At 39.4% G+C, this 15,354-nt stretch overlaps 1 protein-coding gene across 2 annotated transcripts; it reads left to right on the top strand.

The window, feature by feature from the left end:
- The first annotated feature begins 619 nt into the window (after positions 1-619).
- LOC114474783 (nascent polypeptide-associated complex subunit alpha, muscle-specific form-like) lies at positions 620-3,090 on the top strand. 2 transcript variants are annotated; one of them, XM_028465301.1, is made up of 2 exons: positions 620-761; positions 864-3,090. In XM_028465301.1, exons 1-2 carry the CDS (start codon positions 687-689, stop codon positions 2,880-2,882), a joined length of 2,094 nt encoding a protein of 697 aa, XP_028321102.1. In that variant the 5' UTR covers positions 620-686; the 3' UTR covers positions 2,883-3,090. The 2 variants fall into 2 exon arrangements, with proteins under 2 accessions (XP_028321102.1, XP_028321101.1); XM_028465300.1 differs by having other exon boundaries at positions 843-3,090.
- The last annotated feature ends 12,264 nt before the right edge of the window (positions 3,091-15,354 follow it).

The following is a 15,354-nucleotide window of genomic DNA, read 5'->3' as shown; positions in this document are numbered from 1 at the left end:
TTGTGGATTAATGATGTTTGACATGTTGACTTATGGACCTATCATTGCAGTTGTCTCTTTCTAATTAACTAAAGAAGTCAGTGATAAATAGTGTTTAGTGAATTGTGAGTTTTAGCCTTAGATGATGTCAGAGTCACATTAAAAATACTTTTTTAATTTTTTTCTTCTCGTTTTGATACCTTAACTGAGGGTAGTGTCACTTGCATAAAGTGATGGAACCCCATACCCCAGAGATGCCAGGCCAAAAGCCAATGACAAAAACGCACACGGCCGGCACCCCATCCTGAGGGCCCCCGTGGACGCACACACACCGATGGCCAACACCCAACCCCCCAAGGTGGGGTCCAGGGAGCCCCCCACCAGAGACCCCATCAGATGGACAGAGATCAAAGGGCAACCAGCATCGTCCATGTGCAAACTAACGTTTCTTATTGAGCAGCCAATCAGGAGTCAGGATTTTCCTTTGCTGTTGATGATGTCACAGGTTCTCTTCAGCAGCCAATTAGAAGTCAGCCCATTCCTTTGCTTTGATGTAACAGGTTCTCAAGATCAAAGCATGTTCCTTTGATGTCACAGGTTCCGTTGATACAAAAGTAGTCCTTTAAAGCAGACACTCATCTTCACGCCAACAACCGAGAAAGAAGTACAAGTCCATTACATCAACAAGGAATTATAGAAACGAAAAAATGGAGAGTACTCTCTTAAACCAAAAACCTGATATGGAGACATCTTCTGACAGACCCACCATGATTCAACAACAGGTGATTGAAGCCTATGAACAGTTCCAGACATTAGGGATGGAATTTAGGCAGACAGATGCTAATTTGTCAAACAACCCTCAGAACATGAACATCTCCCAAAAGGAAGAAATTGCTTCCCGATTCCTCACATTGGATAAAGATCCCAGCATCCAGTACAATGCAGTTTTGGCTCAGGGCAGCCTGGTACACAGTGAAGAGCTGGCTACGACTGCAGTGAAGAAAGACATCCGAGACCACAGCAGAGCGGCAAAAACCGAACACACCATGCTGCAGTATCAAACACCTGCTACGAGGACCCCACCTAGAACCCGCATCCCCAAACCCATCAATGCCCCAACATGCAAACCCCGGGGAGGGCCCAGGGAGCTCCCCATCCAAGACCCGAGCAGAGCGGCCCAGACCGAACACACCACGCTGCCGCCCCAAACACCTGCTACGAGGACCCCACCTAGAACCCTCATCCCCAAACCCATCCATGCCCCAACATGCAAACCCCGGGGAGGGCCCAGGGAGCTCCCCATCCGAGACCCCAGCAGAGCGGCCCAGACCGAACACACCACGCTGCCGGCCCAAACACCTGCTACGAGGACCCCACCTAGAACCCTCATCCCCAAACCCATCCATGCCCCAACACCCAACCCCCGAAGAGGGCCAAGGGAGCCCCCCATCCGAGACCTCAGTAGAGCAGCAAAAACCAAACACACCACGCTGCCGGCCCAAACACCTGCTACGAAGAGCCCTGCTAGAACCCACATCCCCAAACCCATTAATGCCCCAACACCCAACCCTGAGGGACGGCCCAAAGAGCCCCCCATCCGAACCATCAGCAGAGCAGCAAAAAACATTCACACAATGCTGCCGCACCCAACACCTGCTACGAGGACCCCAGCAAGAAACCACATACCCAAACCCATCCATGCCCCAACACCGAACCCCCGGGGAGGGCCCAGGGAGCCCCCCATCCGAGACTTCAGCAGAGCAGCAAAAATTGAATGCACTACGCTGCTGCCCCGAACATATGCTATGAGAACCCCCGCGAGAACCCACATCTCCAAACCCCTCCATGCCCCAACACCCAACCCCCGGGGAGAGCCGAAGGAGCCCCCCATCCGAACCATCAGCAGAGCAGCAAAAAACATTCACACAATGCTGCCGCACCCAACACCTGCTACGAGGACCCCAGCAAGAAACCACATACCCAAACCCATCCATGCCCCAACACCCAACCCCCGGGGAGGGCCCAGGGAGCCCCCCATCCGAGACTTCAGCAGAGCAGCAAAAATTGAACGCACTACGCTGCTGCCCCGAACATATGCTATGAGAACCCCCGCGAGAACCCACATCTCCAAACCCCTCCATGCCCCAACATGCAAACCCCGAGGAGGGCCCAAGGAGCTCCCCATCCAAGACCCCAGCAGAGCGGCCAGGATCGAACACACCACGCTGCCGCCCCGAACACCTGCTACAAGGACCCCTGCTAGAACCCACATCGCCAAACCCATTAATGCCCCAACGCCCAACCTCCGGGGAGGGCCCAAGGAGCACCCCATCCGAGACCCAAGCAAAAGAGTCATGACCCACACCCAGAGAAAAATCACAGGGTGCCCGCCAGTGGCCAGGTTCAGAGCCAATAGAGGCAAGACTCCAGGCCAAGAGGTAACTGATCCTGAGGCAGCACCGGTGGCAAGCCCCCACAACATAATCCAAGAACCTCGGCCAATCGCCCCAGAAACAACTGATCCTGAGGCAGCACCGGTGGCAAGCACCCCCAACATCATCCACGAACCCTGGCCAATCACCCCAGAAGCAATTGATCCTGAGATAGCACCTGTGGCAAACCCCCCCACCGTCACCAAAGAACCCCAGCCAATCACCCCAGAAGCAACTGATCCCGAGGCAGAATTGGTGGCGAGCCCCCCCACCGTCACGCAAGAACCCTGGCCATTCAACCGAGAAGCATCTGATCCCGAGGCAGCATTGGTGCGGAGCCCCCCCACCGTCACCCAAGAACCCTGGCCAATCAACCCAGAAGCAACTGATCCTGAGGCAGCACCGGTGGCAAGCCCCCCCACCGTCACCCAAGAACCCAGGCCAATCAGCCCAGAATCAACTGATCCTTAGGCAGCACCGGTGGCAAGCCCCCCCACCGTCACCCAAAAACCCCGGCCAATCAACCCAGAAAGCACTAAGCCTTGATTGCCAAAGTTGGGTATGGATGCAGATTTATGTTCATCAGGTTTAGAATGATGAAAAAGAAAAAAAAAAATGTTGCAGAAAATTCCAGTAGGCTAGTTAAATAGATCAAGTGACATGTCCAAATAACATTTTTTATTGACACTTGGGTCCTTCCTGTGTGGAGTTTGCATAAACTCCCCATGTGAGTGGTCGTCTGTGTTGCCCTGCGATGGACTGGCGCCCTGTCCAGGGTGTTCCCTCGCCTAGCGCCTAGTGTGAGCTGAAGATAGGCACCGGCAGACCCCCGCGACCCTGAAATAGGACAAAGCGGAGTATGCTACCAGCTTCCTGAACACAGCCCTGGTCACCCAATGTTTTTACGTACCATCCCCCAAGTAAAATTTCTTGTATTGTCTAAAAACTGCACTTGGCAATAAAAATGATTCTGGATAATAAAAGATATGGGTCCTTTGTGCAAACTGTCCAGCGTACAGCATTTTTAATCGCATTTTCTCTGTTTTGTTTGTTTTTATTTAGCTATACTGCAAAAAACAGGAGCTATTCTTCCTGTGTTCTACATCACAGACTACTGTAAATATGTACATAATAGTTCCTGAATACAACAAACAGATTAGATGCGATGTACAAACAACATTTACGCAGAAAAAAATATATAACCAAAATAAAACAACAACCAAAGCATACATAGTCAAAAGGTCATTTAAAAAGTAGGAACAATTAGTTTAAACTGGCAAATACTGTAATAAACATGATCATTTGTGATAGTGGTTAAACTGGTCCAATTAATCATGAAATATGGTGAAAAGTATGATGGTAGATATGTTGCAAAATGTGAGAGTTCATAGAATGTGGTGTGAGCTTGTGGATAAAAAATCCACACGTGAAATAAATTTAATGTCACAAATGATGGAAAAAAATGTATAGAGTGATATTTACACATAAAATTACAGCTGCAAACTTGTAATCTAACATTTATTCACATGTTTTTTAATTACTTGTGTAAATGATCGTTTACAACCACAACTCTCCAGGTATAACTACTCATATCTACCGCTACAGAAACACAAACTACTTTTCTCGTGTGAATCTGAGCTGCTTGAGTTTTGCATCACATTTTGCGAGACGTCTGCAGCAAAACTGATTCATGCTCATAGAAATTAGAATATTACTAAAGACCAATACAAAAAAAAAAGATTTCTAGAAATGTTGGCCAACTGAAAAATATGAAGATGAAAAGTATGATCATGTACAGCACTCAATACTTAGTTGGAGCTCCTTCTGCCTGAATTACTGCAGCAATGCGGCGTGGAATGGAGTCTATCAGTCTGTGGCACTGCTCAGGTGTTATGAGATTCCAGGTTGATCTGATGGTGGCCTTCAGCTCTTCTGCATAGACCTTTTTCACACTTCTGCATTATAAACCTGTATTCTACACTACACAAGGGCTTTAAATTAACACCCGCCAAATGCAGAGAAACACTAACTTTGGCAGGTAACATTATAGCGTTACTAGCCATTTTGGCTGGTAAAGAATGAAACAAATACCACTGCATTTGTTTGAATCGGCAGGCTGAAGAAACAAGTCAACAAGTCATTGTTGCCAGATTGGGCTATTTTCTGCCAAGAAATTTGAGGGTTTGTGTGTGTGTTTAGATTTTAAGACGTAATGTGTATCTGGCAACACTGCTGGTTGTATTTTACGTGCGGGTTGTGTACAGTCACGTGACTCTGCTTGACCAATTAGAAAGTCTATCTTGCGCTACCTGGAAGCGGCCGACAGACGCAAGAAACACTTTGGATGTTGTTGCTACAGGTAGCTAAACCTTAGTTCATGATAAAACTGTTGTGACAAACCATGAAAGTGATCTAATTAAGCAATAACTCAGAAGCCGACTGCCAAACGCTGACTACTGCGATCAAGCCGCTCAATATGTGAAACGGAGCAAAGTTAGTTAGTTAGTTAGTTAGTTTATTTCTTCGGTCATTGTGAACATCCAGATCTAAGGTCATTCAAAGATCCCACACATTACACGACAGGAAAAAAAAAAAATATGTATACATTAAGAATGTCAACCGCTAAATGATGCCTGACCGAAAGGGGTTTAAGCTGAAGTCTAGACTTATTTTGCCTAACCCCTTTTACAACTGAAACACTACTGTATGTCCAAAGATGACACAATTATAAAGTTTCTCTCATACCAACGATGGTAACATGTAAGCACAAAACTTGAACTTCAACAATCAAAATTATATTAAGCATCCACGATCAACTTCTTTTCTAATGTTTCATTCAAGTGTTCTATACTTCTCTATAATATTTAACTTGTACATTTTCTTAAATGCATGAATAGTTTTGGAGCCCTTAAGTTGTATAGGTAGACCGTTCCATAGATCAACTCCTTTGACTGATAAACACCTCCTCTTAGTATTACTCTTCGCCATGGGTTTTTGTAGCAGATCAGTTCCTCTGAGGTTATATCTTGATTCTCTAGTTTGAAACATCTTTTGTAAACAGTGAGGAAGCATGAGATTGTGAGCCTTGTACATCACAGCTGCTGTGTAGACATCAAAAAGATCATGCAATTTTAAGATATTTAATCTAATAAAAAGTGGATTTGTTGGAGCAAGGTATCCAAAGTATTCCCCCATATTTCCACACAATAGCTAAGGTATGGAAGGATGAGGGAATTGTACAGTATATATAATGCATTTTGATTCACAGAGGTTTTTATTTTATACAGTATGGCAATAAGTTTGGAAATTTTTGTCTTTAGTGTATTTATGTGTGCTTTCCAATTTAACTTATTATCAATATTGATTCCCAAAAACTTTGTAACATACACCCTTTCAATTTCTACCTCCCCAATTTTGATTCGACATGGTTTGTTTACTTCCTTGTTTCCAAATACAATATATTTAGTTTTATGCAGATTTATGGAAAGTTTATTTACATCAAACCACTTTTTAAGTATCTTAAGTTCAGTTCCTACTGTGTTCAAAAGCAGCTCAAGATCTGTTCCCGAACAATACAAACTGGTATCATCGGCAAATAGAATACATTGTAATTTGTTGAGGACTTCGCTGATTTCATTAATGTACATAATAAATAGTTTAGGTCCCAAAACGGAGCCCTGAGGAACTCCGTGGGTTATTTTTGCCTCCATTGAGTTGATATTATCAATATTTACATACTGATTTCGGTCACTTAGATAACTTTTTAGCCAATCATGTGCTAAGCCCCTGACACCATACCTTTCTAATTTATTTAAAAGCAATGAATGGTCTATTGTGTCAAAGGCCTTGCTAAGGTCAATAAAGACTCCAACAGCATACTCACTGATCTCAATAGATGTTGATATCTTTTCTACTAGTTCCGTAACTGCCATTGAAGTGGACCTATTGGATCTAAAACCATACTGATGTTCACTTAACAGGTTATGCTTGTCTACAAAGCTATCAAGTCGTTTCACAAATAGCTTTTCCAGTATTTTTGAAAACTGCGAGAGTATTGAGATCGGTCTGTAATTGGTAAACTGTTGCTTTTCTCCACTTTTAAAAATAGGTATTACTTTGGCAGTTTTCATTTTACTCGGAAAGATACCCATTGAGAAAGACTGATTACATATATACATGAAAGGAGTAACAATAAAATCAATGATATCTTTCACGAGGACCATATCTATATCAGATCCATCTGTTGATCTCTTAGTTTTGAAGGAATGTACAATTTCAATGATTTCGTTCTCACTAACACTTTTAATGAAAAGTGAGTTTAGATTATTTTTAATATTCATTTCTTCAAATTCATTGGCATTGCTTGGTAGCACAATTTCATTGGCTAACTTCGGCCCAACACTGACAAAAAAAAAACTGTTAAATGCATTAGCAATTTCCTTTTTTTCACTGATGGTTGAATTATTCATTGTGAAGTCATTTGGATATTCTTCCTTTTTTCTTCCATTCCTGATAATGCCATTCAATACCTTCCAGGTACCCTGGATATCACTCTTGTTCTGCTCCAGCAATTTGTGATAGTATGCTTTTTTATTGAATCTTATTATTTGAGTTAACTTATTTTTATACATTTTATATCTTTCTTCAGTTTGTTTAGTCCTTTGCTTTAAATGTACTCTATAGAGTTGTTGTTTTCTTTTACAAGCCTTAGCTATGCCCTTGGTTAGCCATGGTTTATCCTGGCTGTTTTTGTTTTTAGTATAGTATTTCTTACACGGACAGTGCTGGTCATACAATTGGATTAGGGTAAATAGGAAGGCATTGTATGCCTTATCAGGGTCAGGAGTTGCATACACTTCTTCCCAAGTTTGGGCACATAAGTCCCCCTTGAGAGCAGCAATAGCTTCAGGTGTTCGATGTCTTACATATTTGAAATCATTTATTTTGGTTGTAATATTTTGCAATTGTTTAAAAATACTAAAAATAGGAAGATGGTCAGTGATATTATTGATAAGTACTCCAGCTGTAATTTGACTTGCTAATTGATTAGTAAATATATTATCTATTAACGTTGATGTGTCCGTGGTAATTCTGGTTGGCTTAACAATAAGGGGAAAAAGAGAGTTGCTATACATAGTATTAATGAAGTCTGTTGTTCTTAACAGACTTCAGTAGATTGATATTAAAGTCACCACACACAATATGGACCTTGTTTAAATGACTAAAAAGGCAGTTCATTTTTTTATTGAAAATGTCTAGACATGATCCAGGTGTTCTGTACACACAACTATCAACAATATTTTTAGACTTTTCTACAATAATTTCACGTTATACACTCCAAAACATCATCGATGGTGGTTGACTTGCTATCAATCTTTTTAAACCTCAGATCTGTATCTATGTATAGTGCAACGCCCCCACCTCTTTTATTTATCCGATTTGTAGTGAACAATTCATATCCATCTAATTGTACTTCACAGCACCTATCTGCATCCAACCAAGTCTCAGAAACAGCAATAACACTAAATTTATTAAACTGACTAAGATATTGTTTAATTTTGTTATAATTTTTGTTCAAACTCCTACTATTAAAGTGTATAATGCTAAAGGCTCCATTCATATTAATGCGTTTAAATTGCTCGTCAGTATAGTAATCACAATCATTAATTATATTATTAAACAAATGCTTATCCGGATCTATGTCACAGCCAAACTCATTTACTCTATAATTTGTATCATCGTACAAAATAATGTCTTCACTACCATTTATATATTCTGTATCATTGTTATCAATATCCACTTCGCTCAATTCATCCTCTGTCATACATTTGTTTTTAGTTTTATCATACACACACATTCCCCCCAAAAGCGCATAGCGTTGGACACACCCAACCACAGGACCACTCACGCTCATGGAGCACATACTCACGCACACGCATGCAGGACATGTACACACACAACGTACACATCCACATTTATGCCCAAGCGACGCGCTGACAATCACACACACACGCACAAACAGCACGCAATCAAACAAACGCAGAAAACTACTGTCTATTTGGAGATGTCCCGTGCAGTTCCCAGTACTCCCAATTCCAAAGTCCGAGTGTTCGAAATATTCATATCCACTTGTCGACTCCACTGAATATTATTAGAACTCACTGTCATTATATCCTTTGAGAAAAAAGTACCAAAACGCAAGCCTTCCATCCAACGCAAGACGAACACACACTGTCCATTTGCAGAGTTACAGTATATCCTCAGTCTAACAGAAAAATATCCATCAATCCATCGCCTACTTCGTGTTAAATTATTCCTCCAGGAAACATCCGCTGCGTAACTAAAAATAATAATAAGGCTAGATGTGGCCTGTGAGCATCCATGTCCTCCCATCTGGGCACAATTGTCTTTCCCATAAACACTATGACTTATCTAGTGGAATTTGCAACATTATTTGATTTGGTCAAGGTCTTTCATTTCTCTTACCAGTATGACTTTAGCTTGTTCCGGAGTGTGCCCATTTAGCTGGATGAATATCTTACAATTCCTCGTCCATGTCGCTTTGATCTTCCCATTTTTTTTCAGGATACGCGCTTCTCTGGCAATTCCAGCCGCTTTCTTTGTTAGATGATCATTCAGATACACAGACGTTCCTTTTAACTTCTTTCCTTGACGCATGAGTTCCGTTTTATGTTTGCGATTTGCAAAACGCAAAATAATAGCTGGATTAGCCTTGTCCTTCTGCGGCAAAGTGTGGCATGCCGAGATGGCAGTCGGATCCAGGTAGATGTCCTTCTCTGCCAGAAAGTTCACAACTTGCTCTTCCAGCGTTTGCAAATCCTCGGCATGTGCATCCTCACTTATATTTCTGCCATCCATAGTTGCTCTGGCGTAAGAGCGCGGCTTGATTGTAAGACCTGTAATTATAACATCTTCCATTCTGGTGTACTGCTCGAGGTTGTCGATTCTTTTCTCAAGCTCCTCGATGGTTTTGTCTCTTTCTCTTACGATATTTTTAAGTTGTTTCACTTCTTCAAAAAGTTCCGCCAGCTTAATCAGCTGTTGCGTCACTTTCATTAGCTCCCCAGACATACGGTTTAGAGATTCCCGGATTTCCTCCATATCATTCTCCATCTTTGCCTCCGCTGCTTTTCCTGTGCTACTTTTTGTTTCTTTCTCACACTTTAAGCAAGAAAAAAACGTATCTTTGATGCTTAAGCCTGCAGCACGTCGCAGGGCGCAGCCATCTTGGATGATCACGATGTGAGATAAGCAAGTGGTTACATAGTTATCACTTGTTTATGCCAATGTTCTCATTTTCCTTTCAATTATGTTGTCAATGGGATTTAATCAATAATGATATTAGTATCATGTTCAATGTGGATCAGAGTTATCATTAAGCTATGTTGTGGTGTGTTTTAGCAAAACATTGTTCTTAATGGTTCAAATGCACTTGGCACTTTAAACGCAAGCTGCTATTTTGATATTTATATTGATGTTATATTATATATTTAAGTGTTTAGATGATTCAATTATATAGTTATTCATATTGAGAATAATTTTATAATCTGAGAATCATGAAATGAAATATATTGTACAATATTTGAGGCTCTTGTAGCACATCAACTCTTTCGCTCTCACACACACACAGCCTACCTATATATGAATACATTTCGACAAGCTCTGGGCATAACATTGGACATATGCACATATTTATACATGAAGAGACAAGTGCAATAAATATTAACATTATATGTTGTCAAAACATTGTATTTCTGAAGAGAGGAGCAGATGAGGAAAATCTATTTGAAAAATTCCTAATTCTGAGAAGAAAAAAAAATTGTGTCTTATTCAGATAAGTTTGGCATGTAGCACCCCAAATCATTTTTTCATCATACATTTAGGATCTATTAAGGAGTGAATTCTACTCAAAATATATATAGATTTCAATATTTTTCAACAAACATGTTGAGTGTGAGATTTCCAGGTTCATTTTTGGTCTACAATGACGCCTAAAAATTTAGTTTGAGTCACTTGACTAATTTTGGTTCCACCAATTAAAATATACACATAATGACTCCAAGAAACACACATTACAGAAAAATACACCAAACTAAAAAAATATAAAAATGAGTAAAAAAAAAAAAAAACCCCACCACATTTGCACACGTTATTTTATTTTGCACCTGCAAATATACCCCTTCATAATGCTACAGAGTATGTTTTTATTATGCCGACAATTGTCAACTCTACTTTAGCTCCCACTAGATGAATACATACTTCCAACAGGCACTGTACTCGTGATCCAAAACTCTGAGATTGGTTATTTCCAGCTCCAACTGGAGCAGCAACAGCTCCCTCTGTTGCTCAAACGTGAGCACTTCAGCCTGCCCCACAGACACAGAAGCTGTAGCCACTGGCTCTTTCTCTAACACACCTTTTTCAATTAAAGACAAGAAAATAAACCTCCTCAGCTCAACTTTAAGCAAACCCTCTTGCAAAATAATACCATAATAGTCAGCAATTTATTTCTTTGGTTCTTGTGATAGGAACCCAAAAAAACAGCACAAGGTGCCTCATAAAATCCCGACAAACTATCCATATTCACCTACAGTAGAGTTATATAAGGCCGGATACACAAAAAATTCTCAGAGAATTTCTCTAACTATGAAATCCAGAAGCTAACTAATCTCAACCCTTGGCTTCATGAGGTTCAGCAGTGGGAATATTAAGCACCAACTCCAGTAGGATTGCACCCCAACACGAGCCATTTCCCCACAACATTACAAAAATAACAAACCGGCACAATCCCAGAGGAGAAAGTGCCCTACAGCCTCACAGAAACCTCTGGGGAAAAATGTGCCCCTCCACACAACATCCAACTGTATCAGGAGAACATGAAAAACCGAGACAAGCCCCCAATTGTCACATATTGGCTAAAGACCGTGACAACAATAAAACAACAAGAGGTAGATAAATGTCTGCACTACCCAAGACCTCGAGGCAACAAATAATAATTCAGCCACAGGAGCATCCACAACCAGCCAGAGCCAGACTGGAGGGTGAGTCCTCACGTGACTTTAATGGTTAGGCCACGCCTTCCAATCAGCCACACACACCTGAGTCCAATACAGTCATTAACGGTGTGAAAACAAGAAGATAGATAAAGAAAAACACACCTGCAACCCCACCCACAATATCATTAACATGTTTATATTTATATTATAAACATTTAATGAATATTATTAATATGTTTTTTATAGAAAGGAGTGAAGAGAAAGATCTGCAGAAGCCTGATAACGATCCTGGTCATTTCAATCAGGTGTGTTGGAAGAGGGAAACATCTAAAACATGCTGGATAGTGGCTCTTGAGGACCAGGATTGGGGACCTCTGAGGGGTGTTCCATAAAGGAGGGTTAACAAACTCTGAGTCTATCCATAAACTCTGGGTCAACATACCCTCGATGGTAAACTCTGTGTATCTGATTCCATTACAGCTGGTATGAAGTGGGTTAATCAACCCTGAGTATGTAAACCTTGGGTTACTGACGTGCACGCGTTTGATAAAAAGACATCATCAATGGATCAGAGATGACTCGAGCTGCCATGACAACCACCCGAAAATAGTGATTTATTCACCCTAATGGGTGAAATAAGTCGGTGTTTGATGAATATGATCCTGTTCTAAAGGTGTGTTCAGTCTTCAGTGACTATAGTGGCTTAAATCACCTGTAATTAGTCACACTTTTTGGTCACTTCATCACTTTATTGCTTCAGTGACGTGACGAGTGGTGAATAATATGAATAAAATGTGTCTGAGGAGACGTGGCAGCAGCATAGGATGTCTGCATAGAGAGTCCTCCTGTTACACTGGATATAAACACAGTAAATGCTGCTTCATATCTAATCATTTATATTGATTTTTAATGTAATATTGTCACCAAAGTCATCTCTACGTCCTAAAAAAATGTCATAAAAAAACACTGAAGCGGGATGTGAACCCGTGACCCATCGTTTCCAAGAGCAGTGTCATAAATCACTGTGACATCATATCTTCATAGATGTATGATCTACAGATTTAACTGTATAACAATATAAAACAACAATTGAGCCTTAAAAGTGGATTAATTTAAATGATCATCTCCTCCTTTATATTATCTACAGGTTTGTATTCAGTGAACTTTACTACAGTAGATGTTTTAATGTAGATCAACCTCTCAGTGTGTTTCACTTAATGATCTACATCTACAATGTTAGAAAGAAAACTACCGTTTGATAAAAAAATAAATAAACATAAAGCAACACAACATTAGTAATGATGTGAACACGTCTGTGGTGTGTGATGTTACTAATGTGTTTCAGAGAAAAGTGTTAAGGTTCATTAAAGTGTTCAGGTGGGCGGAGCCAGGTAGAAACCCAGGGTTTCTTTGATAAAACCTGCCAGTGACCAGGTTTAGTTCACGGACAATGTTGTCATGGTAACATACTTAGAAAAGAACATACCTCACGTTTAGGAATGAGATACTCAGAGTTTCATCATTTCAGCCTGAACATACTCAGAGTTTGAACATAACCTACTTTATGGAATAAACCTCTGGTCTAGTCTGTCCTCACTGGTGTGTGTCAGTCGCTGCTCAGGCTCCCACACACACACACACACACACACACACTGACACACACGCCCAACAATATCCAAACAATAAGTGACAGGTAGATCATACCTGTCAAGTTTTGGATTTGAAAATAAGGGACATTTTCTGACACCCACTACCAGTCGTCCCACCCACCCAACCAAGCTCCAGTATCTCTTATATATTAATATAGATGTACAATAAATGTAAAATATCCACTTATCAACCACTTACTAAATACAATAATGTGATTATAATCTGGTAGGTCGACCTTTATTAATATTAAAATACTGTAAACATTCCTACTAGGGCTGGTGATATGAACCAAAACTCATATCTCAATATATTTTCTCAAAATGGTGAAATATGATATAAATCTAGATAATTTATTAAATAAAGTCTGACCAGAAAAACAATTCTGGGTTAAATTTGCCACAAAATGTCACACAGGCTCATTTATTAATAAACAGCTGATCAATATGTGACACTTATTAATCATCTAACTGAGCTTTACATGTTGTTCTGAGAAGTAAAAGCAGCGACTCCATAATAAGCTATAATATATACATATATATGAAATATTATAGTTTTCTATATCACCAAAATAGAAAACTCGATACATCATGAATCTCGATATATCGCCCAGCCCTAATTCCTAAATTATAAAACAGCCTAAATAAAAACATAAATGTGTATATGAAGTTCATGTTTATTTAATATACTTACAGTTTATAAACAAGTCAACACGTTGCATATTTACTGTTAATTTAACATTGCTTGTCTTTAAATTAGACATTAACATTTTATTTTCATTATATATGTTATTATAATTTCTCATGTTCACTCATGTGGTTCTCTGGTATTCACTAATGACTTATTAAACACATTTATTACAGACTTTACATTATTTAACACTTTATAAACAGTGTATATTTATGGAGCTTGTGATTGGATGATTTTTCATGGTGACTTACGTGGTTCCTTCCTCTGTGGTAAACGTTATAATATCAGTTATTAATCTAACAGAACGTGTAACTGTGTCACATCCTGATGGTCTTTATGAGGATAAACTCTATGTTATATTTTATAATGTATTTACACCAGTTCTTTGTTTTTATCACCAGAACTTCTTCATTATCATCTCTGTTCTGTTGTTTCTGGGTTTATTGCTGATGTCAGCACTAATCTAGTCTAATCTAATCTAATCTAATCTAATCTAGTCTAATCTAATCTAATCTAATCTAGAACTGTCACTCAGGCCATTTCAGGTGGAAGTTCTCGCGAGGCTAGTGACGGCGTTCAGTTTAGTAAGACATATTTTAATTATTACATTAAAATACGGGATATTTACGGGAAAATAATAATACGGGAAGATGGCGGGAAAGAGGGATAAAATACGGGAGTTTCCCGGTTAAAACGAGATACTTGACAGGTGTGAGGTAGGGACAATATTTATTTAATTTAGGGAAATCTTGTCAAATAATTTCAATATTGAGCAGGATTTTTGAAAGTAAAAATGACTTCCATCTTGTGATAAAAACATGGGAAAACCATGAAATCCCTGCAAATACTGTAAAGTTTCATTGAATTTATGACAAATTAAATGAAACTCCATTTAAATGATTGTATCTTCTTAAGTAGATATTTGTGTTTATTTATATACATTTTATTATGATATTTTTATGTGTTACAACAGCATTCCAAGCTGCTACAAATGTAGTTGTCTTTGTACAATGACAATAAAAAGTTATCTAAAGTTCTACTTCTATATAAAACAGTTGAAATGTTGTGTTTTGGATTTTTCTAAGTGTATTATTTTGCATGGATGCCAATATGTATGTTTGGATATGATAGTGTTTTTAAAATTACTCCCAATTTCTGATAAATTTCAATAAAAATTTCCCACAAAAAGTTTTTGTTTTTCTAATATTGTCAAAATACATGTTCAGCTCTTATAAACCCTTTCTACCACTTTTACACCTAATGTCACATATGTTGACCCATTATTGTCACTTTTAACCTCTTTTTACCATATTTCATGATTATTTTTACCAATTTAACCACATTCAGGATTTGTCATGACCATTTTTTACCAGTTTAAACTAATTGTTCCAATATTAACACTTTGAACCCTTTTTTGCATTTTTTCTGTCTGTTTTTATCCACTTTAATTTGCAACTTTTAACCATTTTTTAAAAAATTCCATTTCACCTCCTTTTCCACCATTTTTGGTCACTTTGAACCATTTTATTAGTGATTAAAACCATGATTTCCATCTTTAAGATGACTATAATAATAATAATAAACGTTCC

This window comes from Gouania willdenowi, chromosome 13 (genome assembly GCF_900634775.1).
Source record: "Gouania willdenowi chromosome 13, fGouWil2.1, whole genome shotgun sequence".
In the NCBI taxonomy this organism is placed as follows: domain Eukaryota; kingdom Metazoa; phylum Chordata; class Actinopteri; order Blenniiformes; family Gobiesocidae; genus Gouania; species Gouania willdenowi.
The sequence above is the reverse complement of the archived record's forward strand: the minus strand, read 5'-3'. Positions and strand labels throughout refer to the sequence as shown.

Bases quoted from the DNA above. Each gene is read 5' to 3' on its own strand.
- LOC114474783 (XM_028465300.1), top strand. From the start codon at position 687: ATGGAGAGTACTCTCTTAAACCAAAAACCTGATATGGAGACATCTTCT. The intron at 762-842 runs GTGATTGAAGCC...AACAACCCTCAG, and splicing joins CCACCATGATTCAACAACAG to AACATGAACATCTCCCAAAA.